The sequence below is a fragment of the Aotus nancymaae genome, unplaced genomic scaffold (assembly GCF_030222135.1).
Source record: "Aotus nancymaae isolate 86718 unplaced genomic scaffold, 86718_ANA_hifiasm-v0.15.2.pri h1tg000011l, whole genome shotgun sequence".
NCBI lineage: Eukaryota > Metazoa > Chordata > Mammalia > Primates > Aotidae > Aotus > Aotus nancymaae.
Genome location: NW_026988422.1, coordinates 82,806,975 through 82,829,867, shown reverse-complemented (window position 1 = coordinate 82,829,867; position 22,893 = coordinate 82,806,975). Strand labels below are relative to the sequence as shown.

Below are 22,893 nucleotides of genomic sequence, written 5' to 3'. Positions count from 1 at the left end.
ATTAGATTCTCAAGAAATGTGCAGGAATGAGGGAATGAATTCACTTGGCTCATAGAAAAGCTAGGGCAGTCTTAGGAATATTAGTCAAATCTCGTTGAGTTCCAGGAAGGTGGTGGTCCATCTCAGAACACATCTGAAGGGTTTTGCTGACTTCAAAAAACTGTTCATTGAAGTATAATATGCTTAAGTGGTTTTGCTCATTTTTGAGAAATATGTAGTAGTGAGGGATACATTAAGCCTGGAGAAGACAAAACTTTGGGGAGACATGAAAGCTGACGGGTCAGAGAGGATGGTGAACTCTTCTGCAATATAGTACTGGAGGGGCTGACAAAGCAGGAGGTTGCCTTGGAAGTAAATGTGCAGCTCTGCTGGCCACCTAAAGGCGGAAGCTTTGGATCTGCCCTTTTCACTTACTGGCAATCCGCCTTAGGCCATGTGTTTGTTAATTAGGAATAACAAGCTGCGTCCTGCCTGTCTTCTGTCCTTTTCAGACTAGATCAGATGAAGCTCTGATCCTGACTGCTCCACAACATCAAGCACCATTGTCTTAAACATGCATAGGGTTGAGAGCTACTATAGATAACCCCAGAGGTCACCTCTAATCCTGATGCTCCTTGGTTCTAGAATCCAGAATTCTTATGTTAAGGAATGTGGGTGGTTTGAAGGTAATTTCTTGACAGAGTATAGCTGTTTCTTCACACATAACATTGTCTTTTTTATTTTAGAAAGATGTAATAGGAAATTTCTATTCATGATACCCAATGAATCTTTGTTTTACAAAAGGCTTTTTTGGTAACTTCCATTAAATAGGAGCCTCATGTTAATTTATTTACAACTTCATTCAACAGCAGTTTAAAACCTACTATGTAATGAAAAGTCAGAAATGGTTTAGTTATCTCTAAAATGACATTGTGAAAAGCAACAAACGTACTTTTATTTTTATTTATTTATTTATTTTTGAGACAGAGTCTTGCTCTGTGGCCCAGGCTGGAGTTCAGTGGCACCATCTTGGCTGCAACCTTTGCCTCCTGTGTTCAAGTGATTCTTGTACCTCAGCTTCCCAAGTAGGAGGGACTATTTTTAGTAGAGACGGGGTTTCACTATGTTGGCCACGCTGGTCCTGAACTCCCAACTACAGGTGATTACCCACTAATGCCTCCCAAACTGCTGAGATTACAGGTGTGAGCCACTATGCCTGGCCAACAACTGTATTTTTAAAATCTCAAGTTATAATACTTACATGGGACAACCCAATTTGTTTTGTATCAAGGTTAAATTTTAATTAAATTAAAATTTTACTTGCTTGCAATTTACTGATCTGTATACATCCTGGTACTTAAGTAGTTACTGAGTTGAAATTAATTCCACCTTCTTCCCTGCCTGCTTGCCTTGACTTCTTGGTACTTTTGAGTTGTGGCATATCAGTCTTCTTTTATTTTTTACTTATTTATTTTTTTTGAGACAGAGTCTCACTCTGTTGCCCAGGCTGGAGTGCAGTGGCTGGTTCTTGGCTCACTGCAATCTCCACCTCCTGGTTTCAAGCAATTTTCCTACCTCAGCCTCCTGAGTAGCTAGGATTACAGGTGTGCACCACCACACCCGGCTAATTTTTGTATTTTTAGTAGAGATGGGGGTCTCACCATGTTGGCCAAGCTGGTCTTGAACTCCTGACCTCAAATGATCCACCCACCTCGGCCTCCCAACGTGCTAGGATTATTGGTATGAGCCATTGCCCCTGGCCCAGTTCCTGTTTTAATTAGAAGATTAGAATGATAGGTGCCAGTTAGCCATGTAAACTGGTAAGAGTTAGTATGGCATGGCACTGCTACTAGGCCCTGCTACTGTGCAAAGCCAGAACACATTTCTGGTATATATGAGTTTCAGCTAACATGGTTCCATGGCACTTGATCAGTATCTGCAGGAAAGGCAACATTGCACAGTTAAATACTTTTCAATTTGGGAATGCTTTCATTTTCCTAACTCATCATCCTGTAATTTGTATATTTAATTCTGAATGTAGTAATCTGATCCTAATGGCCGGCAAAGTATTTTAGTAAGAGTGAGAAAAGAGTGTTTCCTATTCTTTCTACAGGAAGATTAGGCCCTCACACTCCCTCAAGTACTCTTTACAGCTGGGAGCTTGAGGTGGAGGAAGCCATCCTTAGGACCATTCTCTCCCTTAGTCAACCCAGCTGTGAAGTTGGGTCAATGCAGGATACGTTGAAAAACAGATGCTGTGCTTGAGCTAAGGTTTCCTGGATAAATTGCCAGATAAGTGTAATCAAAAATGTTTATTCTAGTTCTGTTTAGTTGAAAGCAGCAATTTCAAGGGAATGCAAGAAATATACAAATAAATATCTTTTCCATTTAGAATGTTTGAAAAAAAAATGCAAGTGAATTCCATCCAAATCTGTTCATTATGTATGAACTATACTTTGTAAAAATGGGTTAGATATTTAGTACCTTTTACCCCACCTTCTCCCCCACTCCCCACATTAGCCAAGGTCACTAAATGTGCTTATTTCTCCTGACCCATTTATTCCACGATTCAGATTATATGGAAAAGAATCACTTGATTGATAGAAGTGGTGGTTTTGATTACAGATGCCCCTGTATATTAGTCAGCACTTCAAATAATAATTGAATATGCCATTCATTTCTCTGTCTTTTAAAGCCTTTCTTGTCTGTTAGATGAGGAGGTTATTGATGGACTTGTAAGTGGTATATGATGTTTTAAAGGGCCAAAGTTTGAGGATTCTGTACATTTTAAAAATATCTTGATGGTGAAGAAATGTAGATATGTGTGAAATGCTTGGCTTAGCTGTTCCTTTTTATAGATACCCCTTCCTCTGAGTGACTAACTGTGATTGTATAATTCATGTATCAATCTTGTATTGCTACACTTCATATTTTATTTCATCTTATTATTTAAATCATTTTTTGGTCCTATTTTTCTTAAGATAATGCAGTAAGTATTTGTAAATTTTACCTGATTTCAGTCTAAAACAGGGAAAAACATTGAACATTGTACCTTCTGGCTAATATTTGTGAGTGTGTGTGTGTAAACATATATATTTAATCTAGGATGCATTTATATTTTACTAATATAAATATTGAAAATATACATTTGGTCTTTGTGGGAACTTGACAAATGTTTAATAGATTTTTTTCATGAAGAGCATGCAGGATGCTCAAAACACCTATTTGTTTCATTTGTTTAAACTTGTTATTTAGCCCCAAATTCAGCTGAAATGATCATGAAAATTATTCATTGTATAAAACAAACCTTTGAATCATAAATGAAAAGGGTAGTTATTTAAATCCACAAGGTTGGGGAACTTCCACAGAATGTATCTTTTTTGATAGCTAAAAGAAGGCAATGTGGGGTGAATTTAGGAAACCACACATACTGGATACTAACACCTTCTCAAACTGAATCTTAAAATTTAGTCATCCTTCTTGAATTGTACTTTATTCCCTGCCCTTCTATGTTTAGTTACTTACGTGTTTTAGGAATTATCCATGCTGCTTTATTTTGAGTGTGAGTCTTGGTTCCCCAGCCTCATCCTTGAGAACTGCAGGCCTAAAGTTTCGTTAATTTTGTTACAGTCTTCTGCAACAGCAAACATAGTATGGGCACAGAGATGTTGCACAGCTTGTTGAATCAAGTTTGCCTGTAGAGTTCACCTGTATTGCTGGAGCTAATGCAGGGTTTCAGGTTGATGCTGTGGGTCTGCTGCTTGGCACCTGTGGTGTCTTGACCAAGTCACAGCCCTCTTTAAGCCTCCTGACAACTGGCTGTGGTCACTGCCGGCCTCAGTGGGGATGCAGGGAGGTCATGGGCAGATAGATGCTTGTGTCCTTGATCATAAGTGCCCACAGAGCTGTTCCCTGTTCTTGGGCTGTAAGCTTTCCTTTCCTTTTCTAATTCCTGCTTTATTGCTTTCTAAAGACCAATAATGCTTAAAAAATTCAATTGTGTTTTTCAGAGTCTCTCTTATTAAATGTAATGTCCTAAAGCTTTTCTATCTAAAACTGGATTTTGAAAAGAGATTATCTTTCAAAAAAATTATTTTGAGACAAAATTTTGCTGTGTTGCCCAGGCTCTAGCCCAGTGACTCTTCACAGGTGTGATCATAGCTTGCAGCCTCGAACTCCTGGGCTCGAGAGCCTCCCACCTCAGCCTCCTGAGCAGTTGGGATGATAGGCATGTGCCTCTATGCCGCACAGAACTGTCTTTTAAGCGTGATATTACATAAGCTTAACCCTAACCCCTGTCCTTCATGGTGTGGCCCATCTAGCTCTCATTATCTGTATCTGTACAAATAAATTTATATTTTTACTTTTAAGAATTACCAAATTTCCTTAGTAGAATTACTCAGTAAATGTCTCATTCTGACTACTGTTTAATCACTGTTGGGAGGAATGTCAAAATTAGTAACACCAGTATATTCAAATATGCTATCCAAAAATTTTTCTTTTACTCAACAAGTATTTGGCCTTCTGTATGTTTGTGGCACTATATTAGACCCTATAGATAACATAGAGATGGAAGCTTTGGGTTTTTTCCTGCCACAAGACAGTGGGTAGAAGAGTTTAGACCGCAGTAGGTGAGGTCCCAGGGGTTCAGGGACTGTGCTGTGGAAATGTGGGGAGGAGACCTTGTTAGTGAGGTGGGGTTTTAGCCAGGATTTTAGGTGGAGGACCCTGATGTACTCACCAGGGGCCAGGGCATTTAGGCTGAAGTAACAGAGCGAAGGCTGTCAGGGAATGACAGCCAGGCCAAGGGCCTGAGGGAAGGCAGGATGTGGGGAGCTGGCAAACTCACAGGAAAGCCTGATGAACGAAGTAAATGTAGGGCATCTGCCTTCCAGGTGCTTTGAGTTAGGGGTGTCCCACAAATACTAGTGCCAGATTATGCTGAACCCAGAGTTGCACAAAGGAATCTCACAGACAGTGATGGCCCCAAGTTCATAGTAGGTGGGTTACAGAACTGGTACCAAGAAACACTTGCCTTCGGTGACTTAAGTTCTTAAAGTCATGCTAAAGGCCAGGTGTCACGCTCCTGACTGCCTGGGATTCAGGGTACAGGGGACTGAGGAGAGCCCTTGAACAGGGTGGTCCCAGCCAATGGGGAGGCTTACTGGGAGAGCCCTGGAAACTCGTTTCTGAGTGGAACAGATTGAGGAGAGGGTTTGGGTCTAGGGTCCTGTGCCCTAGGGAGATACATTTACTGGAAGAAGGATAGGCAGCCCCTTCCCCATCCTTAATTAAGATAAAGATTCTTTCTGCCTCACCTAGTCTAGCCACTTTTTCTCCCTTACGGCTGTATCCCTGCGGGAGGGAAACAGTCCAAAGAGGCTGCCAAAGACAGAATCCCAAGATAAGCCAAGCCTTTAGCATCTGTAATAACCTTGAGTTTGACCCTTTCTTACTGACTTCGTTGGGTGTGAGGGTTGCATGGAGGAGTCTAGAGTTTCCCTCAAGGCCACGGTGGACATTTTGGTAGAGCCTCAAAGTATGTGAAAAATCTTGCCAGAAGACAAGGGGACAGGCAGTGAGATAGCTGCTTTCCAGAAAAAGGAAGAGGAACAGTCAGTCTCCTGTAGCGGTGTTGTGTGAAGGTAGGATGAAACCGGACACGTAAAATGGGGTGAGGCGATTCAGTCCTCGAAGACCTTGCCGGGAGGTTAGGCATTATCCTATGACCTGTGGAAACACATGTGAGCAAAAGAGACCTACAAAGTGTGTAATTCCACTTATATGAAGTTTAAGAATAGGGAGAACTAATCGATGGTGATAGAAGTCAAAATGTGGGCTACTGGGGGATGGACTGGTTGCAATAGGGTTCATCAGGACTGCTGGCGACGACTGGTATGTTTGCTACCTTCTGCAAGGGTGGGGCCTTGCATGAATGAGGATGAGTCCATGAATTCGTGTACTATGTGGTTTATAGTTTTTTTTGAGTCAGGGTCTCCCTTAGTCGCCCAGGCTGGAGTGCAGTGTCTCCATCACAGCTCATTGCAACCTCCGCCTCCTGGGTTCAAGGGATTCTCCCACCTGAGCCTCCTGAGTATCTGGGGATTACAGGTTTAGGCTACCACACCCAGCTAATTTTTGTATTTTTTTGTAGAGATGAGGTTTCGCCATGTTGCCAAGATTGGTCTCAAAGTCCTGGGCTCAAGCAGTCCACCTGCCTTGGCCTCCCAAAGTGCTGGGATTATAGGCATGAGTCATTGCGCTAAGCCTATGCAGTTTGTATTTTATACCTCAATTTATTTTATTTTATTTTTTTGAGATGGAGTTTCACTCTTGTTACCCAGGCTGGAGTCCAATGGCGCGATCTCGGCTCACTGCAACCTCCGCCTCCTGGGTTCAGGCAATTCTCCTGCCTCAGCCTCCTGAGTAGCTGGGATTACAGGCACGCGCCACCATGCCCAGCTAATTTTTTGTATTTTTAGTAGAGACGGGGTTTCACCATGTTGACCAGGATGGTCTCGATCTCTTGACCTCGTGATCCACCCACCTTGGCCTCCCAAAGTGCTGGGATTACAGGCGTGAGCCACCGCACCCGGCCCCATACCTCCATTTATTAAAGCTAACTGTTGACATTGTGCTTGGGGAGGACTTGTAGGCAGGGAAGTGAATCAGGAACGAATTGAAAGAGATGGAGATGAGGGTCTTAGCTAGGAGTGGCTTCAGTGACTTCATAAACATCATCCTACAGGACCTTAGAAGATTGCATTCTGGCATATCTCCCCTCCCAGGGGTTAATTTATTGGTGTGTTTTGAAGTTATACCTCTGCTGTATTTATGTACCTATTACTCATTTCTAAAAACCGACAGTTTTCTGGCTTAAAAAAGAAATCTTGAGAACAATTGGAGTTATAAGTACTCAACTGTAGACTGTAAATGGAATGTATTGTGTTTTCAAATCATTGTAGCCATATTTTTAACGGTCTTCTCTCACATGGAGCAGGAACTAGACATTTCCTGTCTGTTCCAAGGGGATAGAAACTTGGGTAGAAGCTTCAGAAATGGAGATTGTAACCTGACCTAAGACCTGTGCAGATGCTTTTCCTGGGAGCTCAGAGTGGCATCCTCTGTGTAGCACCTGCCGTGTGCTGAGGCCCGGACTGTATGTTGGGGTTACAAATAGAAACAAGACAGAGAGGATGTCCTCAAGGAACCTGTTATTTGAAGGGAAGCTGGTATGTGAGCAAATGTTTTAGTACGATGGGGCCCTTCAATGTTGGGAGAACATACAAGGAATTGCAGGGGTGCAGAGAAGAGAAGGTTGTGACTGGGGGGACCAGGTAGGCTTTAAGGGGATTCCTGGGCAGCATTTTTAGAGAAAACCAAGAGTTTGTGAATAAGTGACTAAAATACTACAGTCAAGAGGCAGATGGGGAGGCAGAGAGATAGGAGGTACATGACTATGTCTGTAGAGGGTTTGGGAGCCGTGGTGTTGTGGGAGGGTGGTGGCAGCATGAGGGTAGATTTAAGCAGCAGGGATGGGCTTGCGCAGGGAGATGTACGAGACTAGTGTTAGGGTCTAGCCATGAGGATGAATTCAGGAGGTGCAGGAGGAAGTGGCTGGAGCTGCCCAGGTGTGGGCTGAGCGGCTGCTGGTGGGAGTGTGGAGGGGTGTGCTCCATATCCCATGGTGTTTGATCTGGAAGACCCCCTGCTACCATGTACTTTTTTTTTTTTTAAAATCTGTATTTAAACAGAGGCAATGTGGTAGTGGTTCTGGGTTCAGATTCTAGCTCTGCCTCTTACCTGATCCATGACCTTGGACAAAGAGAAGGGACTTAACCTTTTTGAGAATGTTATCTGAAAGATAAGGATAATATCTACAGCCTGAAGTGTTTAGGAAGATCAAATGGAGAACTGTGTCTTAGCCCAGCACCTGGCAGAGGGTAAATACTGAGCTCCAGGGAACAGCTGCTGTTACATCAATGAGCAACTGGAGTTAGGGGGATCGCTGAGGGAAGACTTTGAGGGAGGTGAGGGGCTGCCGGCAGAGCCAGTAGAGGCTGTTTTGTAGTTGTTGGTGGCACCCCCGTGAGGGCTGGTGCGGAACAGCCCCACCATCCCAGGCTCACTGTTAAGAGAAGGGAAAGGGTCTTGGAGCTCCTCATCAGAGTGACGTTCTTGCCTCGTTTACAGGCTCCCACAGCAGAAGGCCTTTCAGGCAGGGCTGAAGGGAGAGGCCAGCTAAGCCATTGCTGACAGGATGCTTCTGCGTCTCCTCCTGCCAAGCCAGCAGACCCGCTATATTTGGAAGTGTGATTAACGTCCTTATTACCAGACTCCTTGGTGGTTTTAGTTATTTTCAGGTTAAGTTCAGTGGTCCTCCAGATATGCCCTGGGTAGATGTGGGAGGCCTGAAATACCCAGAAGGGTGGAAGTGCTCTCTCCAGGCTGTGCCCTTGGTCTTGGCTGTGAGCCAGAACCATGGGGAGCTTTTTTCTCTTCTAAGAAGGTAGTCCTTAAGTATGGGAAAAGGAGCTTAAGCGGTCTGTCATCCTGCCCTCCCCTCACTTAAATTTTCTGCTTTTGATCACAGAAAAAAAAATTCATTTTATTGCTGCAAAAGTTTTACGTCTTTTCACCGGTTTCCTTTTATTCCAGGATGACTGACGCTGTATACTTTACACTGATTTTTAGAAGACTTATTATATTAATGAGTTACACATTAGTCTTTATATATTAGGTGCATAAGAGAAGATACACGTTAGCCTGTTAAATAATGTGATTTCCTACTATTTTCCCCATATATGCGTGGATTCAGTTACAAAAGAATCAGTGATCATCTGTATCGTGGGAGAAAATGTTTTAAACCTTTGTCCTAGCATAGTTTTTCACATGATCATAGTTACTTCTTTTTGTGAAAAACAAATGGATCAAAGTCTGCTTTTTAATTCTCACTTGAGATGAAGTGTAACTGACTGGTCAGGGCTCCTGGAGGCCATCCTCGTGCTGGTTGTTAGTCATTAGGTTATAGATCGCTCTACCAGCTTCTTGGCTGGACATTCCTGGGTCATCGTCTTAGCCTCAGACTCCTCAGGCAGTGACTCTCACCCTCTTTTGAGTGGCTGCCTCGCTAGGCTTCCCAGAGACCCCTCTCTAGCTGGCTTCCCTTCCTCACTGTGCCTCCCTCGCAGTTCTCCTCGTCCTGTCCCTGTCGCTCTTTGAATTACCCCACTCGCTCTTCACACATCCACGTCCCTTGCTTTCTTTGAGACCTACTGTGTTAAAAACACTTTGAAGCAAGCATTATCTTGTAGGGGTCTTTACCCAGGACACCATGATGTGTCTGTGCTACATGGTCTCATCTGCCTGTGAGAATACGCTCCTCATTTTTCACGTGCCCACAAATGGAGGACCCATGTGTGGCACACCAGAAGGTGATGGGAGATCTTGTTCAAGTCTCAGGTCTGCCATCAGCTTCCCATGAAATCCCAGGCAAGGCACTTGGGATTTCCCATGGAACAAAATGTAGGCGTTAGACTAGCTCACCAGTTTCTTCCAGCTGTAAAACATCTTCAGCATTTGTCCAGAAAGTGTAATCAGTTACCTATGATACAGTTATGGTTAATGGGAAATGATTATTTTAAGGCAAAGTGGGGAGAGAATACATAGGTCTTTATTATATGATGTATACATGATTTTTATCTCTCTAGTATCCTGGAATATGTTAGTATGCACAATGAAATCTATATAATAAAAAAAAAAAATCTAGAGTAAAATTTGCTTCTACTATAGTTTTTGTAGGTGAAAAAGAATAAACTTTTCTTCCAGAGACTACAGAGCAGATTTTTTTTTTTCCCATTTGACAACCACTAAATACTAATATTACACATTTATTTTTCTGGAAGAAAACTTCAGGATATAGCACACGTAAGGTAGGATCTTAATTAGCTTCTGAAGACTAACCCTGCCATGTATTAGACATGTTTTATTACTTGATTTTGTTCTTTGGTAATGTAATTTTTTCTTTTTATTTTCTCTTCTCTATGGTCAGAAAATGGGTAAGAAGAGTCGAGTAAAAACTCAGAAATCCGGCACTGGTGCTACAGCAACTGTGTCACCGAAGGAAATCTTGAACCTGACCAGTGAACTGTTGCAGAGTAAGTCCTCCTCTGGGCTCTCCTGGCCTGGATGCAGTGGCTGTGCCTTTTACTTCTTTGTCACAGGATGGGGAAGCGTGCATCAAACAAGCTGGTATTCAGGTCTGAGCTTATTAGCTGTGGGCCTGGGTGAGTCACAGAGCTTCCCAGACTCACAGTCCCCGTCTGTGAGGATGGAAATGCCTGTCGGAACCGTGTGGCTGTTAACGAGGCTCTGATGAAATAACAGATACGAACGAGCTTTCATAGCGCAGCCACCTGGAACCCTGGGGACCCGTGGGCAAGAACAAGTGCTGCTACTTTTTCACAATGTGCCCCTTGACAGATCACTGACCCCTTCTGAAACTCAGTGTTCTTATTGGCAAACATAGATAATAACTGTCTCAGGGAACGAGCCAAGGACCTTGTGAGATGTGGTGCATGAAGGTGCTTCACGGGCTGTTAGCCCCAGGTAAGTCCAGCGTGCCTCTTGGAGAGCCAGCCTTCGGAGCTCTGCCTCACTGGGATGGCTCACCTTTCTTTTTGGTGATTCAAATGATAGTGCTTCTGATTTTTTTTCTTTTTTAGATAGGGTCCTGCTCTCTTGCCCAGGCTGGAATTGCTGTGGCACAATCACAGCTCACTGCAGCCTCGACCTCCTGGGCTCATTTCAGTCTCTTGAGTAGCTGGGACTACAGGCCTGTGTCACTACACCCGGCTAATTTTTTTTTTTTTTTGTAGAGATGAGGTTTTGCCTTGTTGCCCAGTCTGGTCTTGAAGTCTTGGGCTCAAGAGATCCTCCCACCTCTGCCTACCAAAGTGCTGGGATTACAGGCGTGAGCCACCTGGCTTTGTTTCTGATTTTTATGTGCTGTAGTTTGAGAGTTCTTGGTTTAAGGAAATGGAATATCTATTAAGTGCCTGTACTTGTTTTAGTAAGTTAGTGTAATTTGGTAACTTTTTAAAATTATGAGTTTGAATTGGTGCAGTTAGTGCCTCGGATGTAGCTGTGGTCACTCCGTTGCCCCTAGCCCATGTTTAGGTTATGTGGCAGGCTACACCTCAAGTAAAAATGCAGCTGTCCCTTCAAGACAGAAAGCAGGCTGCAGCCAAGTTGGAGTCAGGTTCCTCCCGAGTGCTCCCCTAGACCCTATGGGCTGGTGGAGCGTGGCTGTCCTTACCATTCCTCGCCAAACTCCCCTGCCTATGGGCAGCTTGAGGACAGGCTCGCTGCTGCTTTATCTGAAGCCTGTTCCAGGCCTCAGTCAGTGCTTATTGTTGGAAAATGCAGTGAGACTGGCTACACTTCATAGTTAAGACTTGGCGTGTATCTAGTTATCGTTAGTTATTTGCCACATATGCTCTTTTAATAGAGAGCAAAGGGGCCCCAAAGGTTTAGCAGGAGCATGGAAAGGGGCTCTCTAAAGCAGTGCAGTTGTGTGAAAAGAAAGCTGCCAATAGGCGGGGTGCCCAGTATGCAGCCTTGCAAACCCACACCTCAGTCTCGGGTGTTGGTCTTTTGCTTCTGGCCCCACAGTGGAATCTTTGCTTCTTTTTTAGCAGTGACTGTGCCGTCTCATTTTGCAACTCCCCCAGAGTGCTGAATATAGTGCCATACACATGGATGTGAAATGTTTGTCGACTAATTGTCCTTATGTCCAATTTAACTGGTTTCCTTAGGGAATCAGTGTTATGGGATTTAACTAAAAAGAAAGGTTGACTTTTACTCTTAACTTCTTTTGCCATATAGAAGAGTTTTGGGGGGATAGTTTGCATTTTAGCTTAGCTTTTTATTATATGTTTTCCTGTTAGTATATTCTAAAAAAAGTTGACTAAGAATAAGTTGGATGTGAGCTAGGTGTTTGCTCAGTGCTCTCTCTTGGGTACATTAAGTGAGGGGCGTTTTTATGATTTCCCAGGGTTTGTCTGCTTTGGGAAGGGTACCTGCTTGTACTTCTCACATTCATTATCATGGCCGTTGTATGTCTGTCTTTTAAAAATAAACCAACCAGAATAGCAACAACAAAGTCTAAATCCTCTTTCTTCTGCAGACTAGTAGGTTAAGTTGAAAGAAGTGTTTCAGTACCATGCCTCTTGCGTTGCAGAATGCAGCAGTCCTGCGCCTGGCCCAGGAAAAGAGTGGGAAGAGTATGTGCAGATCCGAACTTTAGTTGAGAAAATACGGAAAAAGCAAAAAGGTAAAATTGCTAGAATGATAACCGTAGTTTAATAATGTCATGCAGAAACTTGGTGAGGCCAGAGGGTTGACGAATAGTAAAATTCTCGGCATCATTGGTGTCACTCTGAAAGGTCTTGTAGTGGGGTTTGCAGACCGGGAGAGAGAGCAGTTAGGATTTTTCTCCTTTCTGAGATGTTACAACCTGCTTTGGAAAGGGTGAGAATGTTGAGCTTAGGAGAATAAAATATTTGTATCTGGGGGCTAAAATGACACAGTTGTATTTATTTATTTATTTTATACAGTATTTATTTAAATCCGGTTTTTATACTGTTACTTCCTTTTGAGTTTCAGGACAGTACGTAATAGTGTATATGGTCAACACACAAATGCTGATTGGTTAATGCATTAGCAAGGTTTATGATGAACTCACACATCTCAGTTAAATAAGAGGTGTAGTCATATTCCTTAAGCTGTGTTTTTACAGGACGTATGCAGTAGCCGTTGTAATGATTCTCATCCAGGCTGGCATGGGGCTAAGTGTGAGTTTGAAAAAGCTCATTCAGTATATTGTTTTTGTTCTGTAAAGCACAGAAAGTAAAGATTATTATGCAGGACCACGTGGAAGGCAGAAGCAGAAAACGTCCTAAGGAGCATGCATTGGACTGTGGGGCAGTCTGTTGAGGCTCCCTTTCTTATTGTCATGAAGGGCATCAGGAGGGGTTTGTTTCTTATTTGCTCTCTTAAGTAGTAGTTTTACTGCTCTACCATACACATCTATAAACATGTGGTCTTCAGCTTAGATGGTCTCAAACTCCAAAATGCTGAGTTCATAGTGGGTGCTTTCAAACAGGTTCCTTCACAGTGGGTTTATTTGCACTAAATAGGAGTCTGTGCTAATCCTTTGTCACCAAGTGGGTAGCCAGAAAATTTTTGTAGCGCCTTAGTTTCTCTTCTGTGTAGATATTATTTACTCCACCTGACACTGAGGGTAGAGCATTTGCCAGTTCTCAAGGAGTGAAGAGGAAGTTCCATCTTCGAATAGTCGTCATTCTGGTTATTTTCACCATTTAGCAGGTGTCTTTGCGTGCCCAGCACGCGCTCTTTACAAATCTGGTTGACTGTTGACAATGCTGTAGTCAGATGGCCACGAGCGGCTGAGCTATGTGCCATGCCCAGCTTCCTCAGAATAAAGTTCCTGTTCCTCTTCTGTAATTCATCCAAACAGAATGGTTTTTTCTATGCATGTCTTTTTGAATATTTCGGACAGGCTGAAAAGTTCAGAAATTAATATAACAGATTCCCAAGAATCGACTACCCCAGCTGAGCACATGTCACAGTGTATTCACATTGTCCTTTCTTTTTTTCTCATCCGCTGGTCAGCTTTCCTTTCCCTTCCTCAGTCCTTGGTTTTGTTTTTGTATTTGTTTTTAACAAATAAAACATTACAGATACAGCTAAAACCTCACACATTCATCCCCTTCCATTCCCTACCTTCTTGTGGGGTGTTCATCTTCACTGTGAATGTTTTCTACTTCGTAAATAACCTCATAAAAATATATGATTTTAATTGATATTTGAAAAATTTACCTAAATGGTGTCATACTAGGTGATTTTTCAAAAACCACAGTGTTACATTTAGTGTTACACTTACGTTGATACACATAGCTCTAGCTCATTTAAATTGCCTTACAGCCTCTGGCTTAGAGCTCTACAGTTTTGTTCTCTTGGAATCAGGGCTTACCCATGTCTCCTTGCACACATATGTGAGCCACTCATTTTTTTTTTTTAACGGAAATTTTGTTAAAGCAAATGTGAATATGAGAGATGGCATGTTGGACTTTTAAGAGAAAACTGCTCTGTAAATCGTAGTAATTGTAATAGACGCTTTCTTCCCTTTGCCATTATATTACCTAATAGTACCTAATAGCCAATATTTATATTACCTAGCGTCAGTATATATTTCACTGTAACTGACAGGGAGTTTAGGATTTTAATTCTCCTTTCCTGTCACCAGTTAAATAAGGTATGTACTCTGACCATCTGGTGATTAGTTTTGATTTCAAGATTGGTGTGTTAAGACTATTTCCAGTGTTAGTTATGGCCTGTTTTTATTTTCTGAGAGACGTGTGAATGATATGTGTCCTAAAAGTAGCTCTTGTTTTCTAAAACGTGGATTAATATAGGTCTGTCCGTTACTTTTGATGGAAAAAGAGAAGATTACTTTCCTGATCTAATGAAATGGGCCTCTGAAAATGGGGCTTCTGTCGAGGGTTTTGAAATGGTTAACTTCAAAGAAGAGGGCTTTGGTTTGAGAGCAACAAGAGATATCAAGGTGAGTTTATAAAATGTTGGTCTGAAAGGGTCTATGTGTGTTTGAACTGTGGTGTGCTGTAGAGGGCGCAGGGTGAGGAGGTAGACGTGTGGTTGGGGAGTGCTGGTTCTGAGCCCTGTGGGCAGATAGGCAGCCTAGAAGGGCCTCAGGCTCCTGTTCTAAGCTGCTCCTCCCAGCTTATCCTCCTGGGGAGCCAAGCTGCTAACCAGTGACTGGGCAAGTCAGTTCACATTTCTGAGCCTCTGTTAGGAGGCCATAGAACATGCCTCACAGGATTTTGAGATTTACCTAAAGACAAGGAGGTGGACTCATGGTTTGGAGAGAGCACCCAGGATCTCGTGACTTACTGGAGGTGAGTGGGTGGAGGACTGGTGGTATGGGGATGCCTACCAATGTCTAGAATGGATGACTGTGAGGCTGAAGGTACTAGGAACTCACTGAAATGGCAACACCAGTGGCAATAGGGAGAGAAGAGAGAAACAACCACTTGCTGAGGGAGAAGGGCTTTTTCTCCCCTCTTGGTTCTTGGTTCTTCCTTCCTCATGAAGGGAGCAGCAGTCACTGGACATGCCTGGCCTCTCCTCACCCCTCACTCATGCCTCTTCTCAAGAGGAGGTGCTCCTTAATCTCTTGGCCGAGTTTGGGAGAAGGAACTGAACTTGGCCTTTTTCTCCATGGGAGCTGGTTGCCCGTATGCATTCATTCCCCTCTGCTCTCTGCCCTGGAAGCTTTGCAGGGGCAGGTCACACGTGGGGAGGGCAGTGGGGATCCAGCTCTGCCTGTAACTAGGTGGGGGAGTCTGTCTAATTCTGGGATTCAGTAGGTGATATTTTGGGTGACCATCTGTTGTATTCTATCTCTCTCTCAGTTGCTTCAGAACTTGGGCGGAGGAAAGGGTGTTACTTGGGCCCCCTCAAACCTCCAGCAACATTTTTGGCTAAGTTGTAGTTAACCTTTCATTGATATATTGGTAAATCACATGCTGGTATATTAGATACCTGTTAAATGTCTACTGTGCGAGTGGTAGTGTAGTACCTTGCTTCCAAAAAAACCAGTCTCTTCCTTCATGATGCTTATAATCTATACAGTAAGGGACAAGACACATACAAATAATTTAATAATTGACATTGGTGAAGGCAAGATGCCACATGTTCTCTCATATCAGATTCAAAGCAGCATTTGTGTGGATGCCGCCCAGAAGATCCAAGCTGTAGACTTTCCTCACTATGTGCTTTTGTTGGGTGGTGAGGGATGGGGAGGAGGTCTTAAATAACAGACATTTATTTCTCACAATTTGGAGGCTGGATGTCCAAGATCAAGGTGCTGGCGTGGTCTGTTCTGGTGAGGGCATTCTTGGTTTGCAGACAACTGCTCTCTTGCTGTTTCCTCACATGTTGGAGTGCCATGTGCATGTTTTATGTAGTGTAGATACAAAAGGAAGCATCCTATATTGCCAAAAAATGAGATAATGCTTTGGGAAAAAAAATGTGTAAACCACTGTTAACTGTTGTGCTTTAAAGATAAGTGTATAGAGGAAGGAATGTTACTCTGGCTTCAAAACTCAGTAGTAGTAGTAATTCACATCGACAGATGAGGGTTTTTCTCGGAGGCAGGAATTTTGTTTTGTTTTGGTCTGGTTTTAGAAGTACAGCAAAGAATAAAATAAACACCTTTATGCTCTATTCCAAATGTTATATTTGCTTCAAGTTAAAGTTGAAAGTCCCTGTTTTGATTATTATTTCCTTCTCAGTATATGTAGGTTTTAGTGTTTCTATTGGAAACAGGTTTTAAGCTATGCTTCTGCTCATTTAACTGTAACATAAATGCTTACATTTTAAAATATGTTTGAATATTTATTTGAAGTGCTGATATGCAGCCTTAAGTTATACTTGATGTGTGATTTGATTTCTGACCATAGATGTAGTTGGATTGAAGACTATGCCATGTTTTGATGATTCTCCTATTATTTTCTTTCCCTAGGCAGAAGAATTGTTCTTATGGGTTCCACGAAAATTACTAATGACTGTTGAATCTGCTAAAAATTCAGTGTTGGGTGAGAATAATTTCTGACTGTTCAAGGCAAAGTACAAATGGCAAAAATATATAAAATTCCATTTTGTGGCACTAAGGATTATACTTGGTTTTCTTGACTGCTGAAATATTCCCTCAAATATGCATTGTTTCTCATTTAATGTTATAAAAAAAGATGCACATGACTTCTAATCATTATTAATTTTTTTTTTTTTTGAGATAGGGTCTCACTTTGTCACTTAGGCTGGAGTACAGTGGCACCATCATGGCTTACTGCAGCCTTGATCCCCCAGGCTCAAATGATTCTCCTACCTCAGCCTCCCGAGTGGCTGGGACTACCACCTGGCTAATTTTTGTGTATATGTGTGTGTATGTGTTTTGTAAAGACAGGGTTTTGCTATATTGCCCAGGCTGGTCTCAAACTCCTGAGCTCAAGCAACCCACCCCCCTTGACCTCCCAAAGTTCTAGGATTACAGACAGGAGCCACTGTGCCCAGCCTGTACCTGACTTTAAATGTTAAAATACCTTTTTAGTTTTTCTGTAATTTGTAAATGCATATTTAAATGAAGTTTTTAAGAAGTTTGTGGAACTTACACTGTTAACTTCTGGGTTAATTCAGGGCCTTTATATTCTCAAGACCGAATCCTTCAAGCCATGGGAAACATCGCACTGGCCTTTCATTTGCTGTGTGAGCGAGCCAGCCCTAACTCCTTCTGGCAGCCCTACATTCAAACTCTCCCCAGTGAATATGACACTCCTCTCTACTTTGAAGAGGAAGAAGTTCGGTATCTTCAGTCCACACAAGCTATACATGATGTCTTCAGCCAGTATAAAAACACAGCTCGACAGTATGCCTACTTCTATAAAGTCATCCAGGTGAGGAGCTGTTTGCTGTTTAAATATATGTTTCACAGAGTGGGAAGAAAGAGGAATTGAGTCCATAAATATTCCACTTGACATCTTATTAAGGATACTTAAACATTTTCCTTTTTAAACTGAAAATATAAAGTACATTTTATCGTTTCCGTTTTTACAGAAATATCAGTGAAATATGGTTATATGTATATCTGATTTTATCAGTGTCCAGTGTTGATACAAGCAGCAGTTGTTCCTGAGTTATTGAAATCACTAAGTTTTTTTGTAAACAGAAGAGCACAATGAAATTTTAAAAGCTATAAAGCATATCTAATACAAAAAGTTACTGTGTATAAATTTTTCAACAAAATGAGTGTTAATTTTTTTCTATATATGTTAGTACAAAATATTGACATTTAACTTAGCAAATTATAACATATATGTTTTCAAGGTGTACTGTACATTAATTTTAATTTGTTCTCAGTAAAAGTGCCTCATAGAAATCTCTATAAGGCTGCAAGTACTTGAATTACCTGTGATGACACCTTTTTGTATTTTGGTGGTTTGGCCACCGTTATCTTTCATTTGCAGTTGAACAGCAGTCACAAGGAACAGGGCCAGTGCCACAGTCCCTGCCAGGACTGAGAAGGGACGTGGCTCCTCCTCCTGACTTCACACAATCTAAGTCACTCAAGAATCAGCTCCTGGGCTGCCATTCTTGAGATGGGGCAAGTGGGCGAGTGAACTACTTGCTCACTTTCCTTTTCTTTGGGCAGTGTGACAACCTGAATTAGGTCTGATTTGGTTGTTTCTTAAATGGTCTATCCCTGCTATGTTTTATTTGCAAGAAATGGTAACCTCATTTCACTGCTACAGGTGATATTGTTTTCCATTTATTATTTTCATTTTATAGCATGCTTACTGCACAAGAATGTTACACTTGAAGTTATATCTTCTTCTCCACCAAACACTTCAAATATGTCAAAAATTATACATGACTGTTGTCTTCAAGTCAAAATTAATCACTTTACTTTTCTAAACGTTAGAATGTCCTTAAGAATGGGTGTACAGTATGTATATAGCTTTTATTTCAAGTTGGCTTAATTTAAAAACTATTGATGTAGCCAAGTCAAAATTTACTTCTTCATGTAGTGTACTCCTACAGTCCTGCAGTCAGAGGTCGGTTTGGCTCTTCAAGACCTGGAAGGGTTATACTTTTCTTCTTAGTTCTCAATGGTGTATCTTTTATGACTAAAAGTTAGGCTGACTTTAGTAGGTCTAAGTATTTGTCATTTTCTCTTGCTGAACAATGAACTATAAGCTGGCTCTTTTCACTATTGTGTTACTAGTTTGCAAATGCTGGTAGCCTGCTCTGAGAGGACTCTCTTCTGTTGGTAGGTTGGACGGTCCAGGATGATGGCAGGTCTTCTGATAACTGGCTTGGTGTGAATGAGCTTTGGATGTTTCATTGTATTCACTGGTCTTTTTACTTCAGTATTAACTAAGCAGTGCAGCTTTGCTTCAAAATTTGTTGAGATTTTCAATGACTGTGAGTTACTAAAATACTCTCTTCATATAGATGGAGCCATTTTTTGTCAATTTGTTTAAGAGCCAGGCTCTTCATAACCCCCTGAAATAAACTGCCTTAGATGATGCTAAGGGGATTAAACTATACCACCTTCTATGTAATAAACGGTGTCATTTAAACATCACAGGAATTAGAGAACATTCTAAAGGTAAACTCTTAAGACAAACCTGTATTCTATAGCTCATTTGCTATTTACATATAATTTGGAATTAAATATAATTTGGAATTAGTTGCTTTACTTCTCTGAGTTTGTTTCCCTATCTGTAAGATAAAAATATGAAGACCTGTTTTTTTTGTGTGACTATTGTTTATCAAAGCAACTAGCCTGGGGCCAGGCTATAGCACCTGTGGTTTTCCTTTGGGAAACTGTGGCAGTGGTGGGTGGTAACTGAGAGGGTGGGCTCTGGAGCTAGCCTGCTAGAGCTGAAATCCTCGAAGCACCACTTAGAGCTGCGATTTTGGGCCTGTCTCCGTGCTTTCCTTCCCGTATCTGTAAAGGGGGCTAATAGAGTGCTTGATGCCCAGGGTTGCAGAGCGAGCAAAGTGAGTTGATCCATGTGAGGCCTTTAGTACAGTGCCTAGTACACAGTGCTTCTTGTAGAAATGCTCTATTTATGCTGTTATCATTTTGTGTTTTGACCCTCAGGCCATGTTATTTGGTTTTGTTTTGTTTTAAATTACTTCTCCTTCTGTCCCTACAATATCTTGCATTTTTCTTAGTGTTTTCTACTAAAACAAAACTCCTGGTGGTCAAAGATATTGAACGTTCCTGCAAGACTAGGGACTAAACCCATAGTGACTCATCACAAGCTCAAAATCGCTGTCAAGACTGGGCAACCCATCTTTACAAAAAATTAGCCAGGTGTAGTGGCATGTACCTGTAGTCCCAGCTACTTGGGAGGCTGAAGTGGGAGGTTGACTTGAGCCTAAGAGGTCAAGGCTGCAGTGAGCTATGGTCACATCATTGCATTCCAGCTTGGGCCACAGAGCAAGATCCTATCTTAAAAAAAAAAAAATGCTTGAAGATTCATGTTTTTATTATTGGTGTTTGGACTTGTGTTTTTAAATCTTAAAAATTCGTGCAAATGATAATGTTTGCTATAGTTTTATTGTTCATGTTAAGTGACTTACTATCAAGTAAGATGGGTATTGTAGGAAAATAACTGTGCTTTCACCTAAGACCTTGGGTTGTCTCACGCGTCAGTGTGAAAAGCGCAGCCTTACCTGTAGTAAGTACCATTAAGCTGATCATGTGGGCAGTTCAGGTGTGGTTCTTTTTCATAAGAAGAAAATGTGACAGTCAACGTGGTTTTAAAACTAAGCAGCAGAAGGGATCATTACATATTAAAAATACATAATAATAAGTTTTGTTTTTTTTGCGGCAGGGTCTTACTCTGTCACCTAGGCTAGAGTGCAGTGGCATGATCTCAGCTCACTGCAACCTCCGCCTCTCTCCTAGGTTTAAGGAATTCTCCTGCCTCAACCTCCTGAGTAGCTGGGAATTCAGGTGCCCGCCACCATGCCTGGCTAATTTTTTATATTTTTAGTAGAGATGGAGGTTTCACCATGTTGGGCAGGCTGGTCTCGAACTCCCGACCTCAAATAATCTGTCCTCCTTGGCCTCCCAAAGTCCTGGGATTACAGGCATGAGCCACTGCACCTGGCCAATAATGAGCTTTTGTAGAAAATTTCCTAACTAATGATTTAAAGTAAGTTCCTGTTAGAATAGGAGCTGCAGGCAGCCTAGAATGAGGTGCACTGCTGTAACAGGAAGGAATAGGCTGTGGACTAAGAGTTTTTGAATGAGGGTTCATGACAAAGCAAAACAGACTTAAGCAAAAGTTATCTTTTGAAAAAATTGTCTTTTGAGTCTAGCTTTTTTCTAGTTTTAGAATGTTCTCCTCACTTCTAAAAGTCTTAAGTTGGAGTGAACACAAATGTAAACATTGCATTGCTTTTGTTTTATGAGTGTCATATTTTCTCATCTCAGTACCAAACTATGTATCTTTCCCATTTTTTTCCAGGATCACACGTTAGGCCTTTGCTCCTTTTAGTAGGTCACTTCATCAGTGCGTTGTCACTCAGGGAGACAGAGGGGATTATTACAGCAGTCCCCAGTTCATATTTCTATTACTGTGACCTGCTCTCAGTTTTTTCTGTTTTTTGGCATTGAGGCTGTTAACCTTTTCCAGGGTCATGGGGACCCTCTCCCCAGAGAAATGCACGTGTGTACTATATCACAAACATTTGCAGATCATTTGGTGGAGTGCTCTGAATTCAAGAACCTGATTTGCAATTTTTTCTGTGATTTCCCATTTAAAATGATTTTCTTGGGGGCCTGTACCAAACTCTGCATCTGAATTGAAACCTATTTTTTTTTTCCAATCTGCCTGCTGACTTGGAGGTCTACAGGCTGTGGCTTGCAGCCCCTGTCTCTGGGTACTTTGGGAGTGACAGCAAGCACAGTTCGGTTCTGTGCATCCCCAGTGGTGATCCTGGTTTTTGGGAGAGGAGCATGGAGAAGTGACAATAGTCCATTCATCTTTACAGCTTGCTTCAGGCTTTAGGGTTTTTAATTCTAAAAGCACGAGTACTAACTTCTGGTATTTGTAAATTTCTTCATGTAGATTTCTCTGTATTGCATTTTATTGTTTTTCTCTTTTTGGTGGGTGGTCGCTTAAAAACTAGAAAAATAATCTCCCGTGCTCTGTCCTCCCAGAATATTTCCTTGATCCAGGACCTTTTAGTGTGGGCACTCAGTTCAGATTGCCTTCTGTCTTTAACTTGTTTTTATAGCTTGTTTGAAACAAAGTCTTGGGCCAGGCATGGTGGCCCACACCTGTAATCCTAGGACTTTGGGAGGCCGAGGCGGGCAGATCACAAGGTCAGGAGTTCGAGACCAGCCTGGCCAATGGTGAAACCCCATCTCTACAAAAATTACAAAAAATAGCCGGGTGTGTGGTGTGTGCCTGTAATCTCAGCTACTCAGGAGGCTGAGGCAGGAGAATTGCTTGAACCCAGGAGGCGGAGGTTGTAATGAGCTGTGATTGCGCCACTGCACTCCAGCCTGGGTGACAGAGCAAGACCCTGTCTCAGAAAAAAAAAAAGTCTTTCTGGGCCCCTGCTCTTCCTCATCTGTGTGGCTTGGCTTTACAAGTTTTGAGAAGTTCTTTCAGTTTTTACATTGTAAAATGTAAAACACCTGTATGAACACTTGAAGGATACATATAGAATATGTCAAACATTTTCTTGGCATCTCCTTCATGAGATGTTTGTCATACACTGTATGTATCCTTCAGGTGTTCAACAGATGATAGTAGGTATCCAGAAGCCTCAAGCTCCAGGAATTTTGAGAGCATTCCTCGTATTGAGATACAGCACCTGGGCCAGGTGCGGTGGATCATGCCTATAATCCCAGCACTTTGGGAGTCTGAGGTGGGAGGATGGCTTGAACCGAGCAGTTCGAGACCAGCCTGGGCAACATGGCAAAATCCCATCTCTACTAAAAATACAAAAACTAGCTAGGCATGGTGGCACACGCTTATAGTCCCGGCTACTTGGGAGGCTGAAGCAGGAGAATCACTTGAACACAGGAAGTTGAGGCTGCATTGAGCCATGATCATGCCACTGCACTCTAGCCTAAGTGACCGGGTGAGACCCTGTCTCAAAAAAAAAAAGGAAAAGAAAAAAGATACAGCACCTGCTGGTGAAACATCATACTGCAGCTTGATGGTCGACGAATGTCAACGTCCAAACTCCAGAAGCTAAGTTTAGAAATTGTGGCTGAGCCAA

General features: G+C 42.1%; 1 protein-coding gene across 2 annotated transcripts in view; it reads left to right on the top strand.

Annotated features, from left to right (window-relative positions):
• Window positions 1-22,893, top strand: part of SETD3 (SET domain containing 3, actin N3(tau)-histidine methyltransferase) — a 79,402-nt gene that overhangs the window by 5,128 nt on the left and 51,381 nt on the right. For both annotated transcript variants that reach the window (XM_021675213.2, XM_021675214.2), the window contains exons 2-6: window positions 10,031-10,136; window positions 12,221-12,313; window positions 14,478-14,626; window positions 16,607-16,679; window positions 17,278-17,534. In XM_021675213.2, coding sequence (XP_021530888.1) covers window positions 10,034-10,136; window positions 12,221-12,313; window positions 14,478-14,626; window positions 16,607-16,679; window positions 17,278-17,534 — 675 coding nt within the window. In that variant the 5' untranslated portion in view covers window positions 10,031-10,033. The remainder of the gene's footprint in view (window positions 1-10,030; window positions 10,137-12,220; window positions 12,314-14,477; window positions 14,627-16,606; window positions 16,680-17,277; window positions 17,535-22,893) is intronic.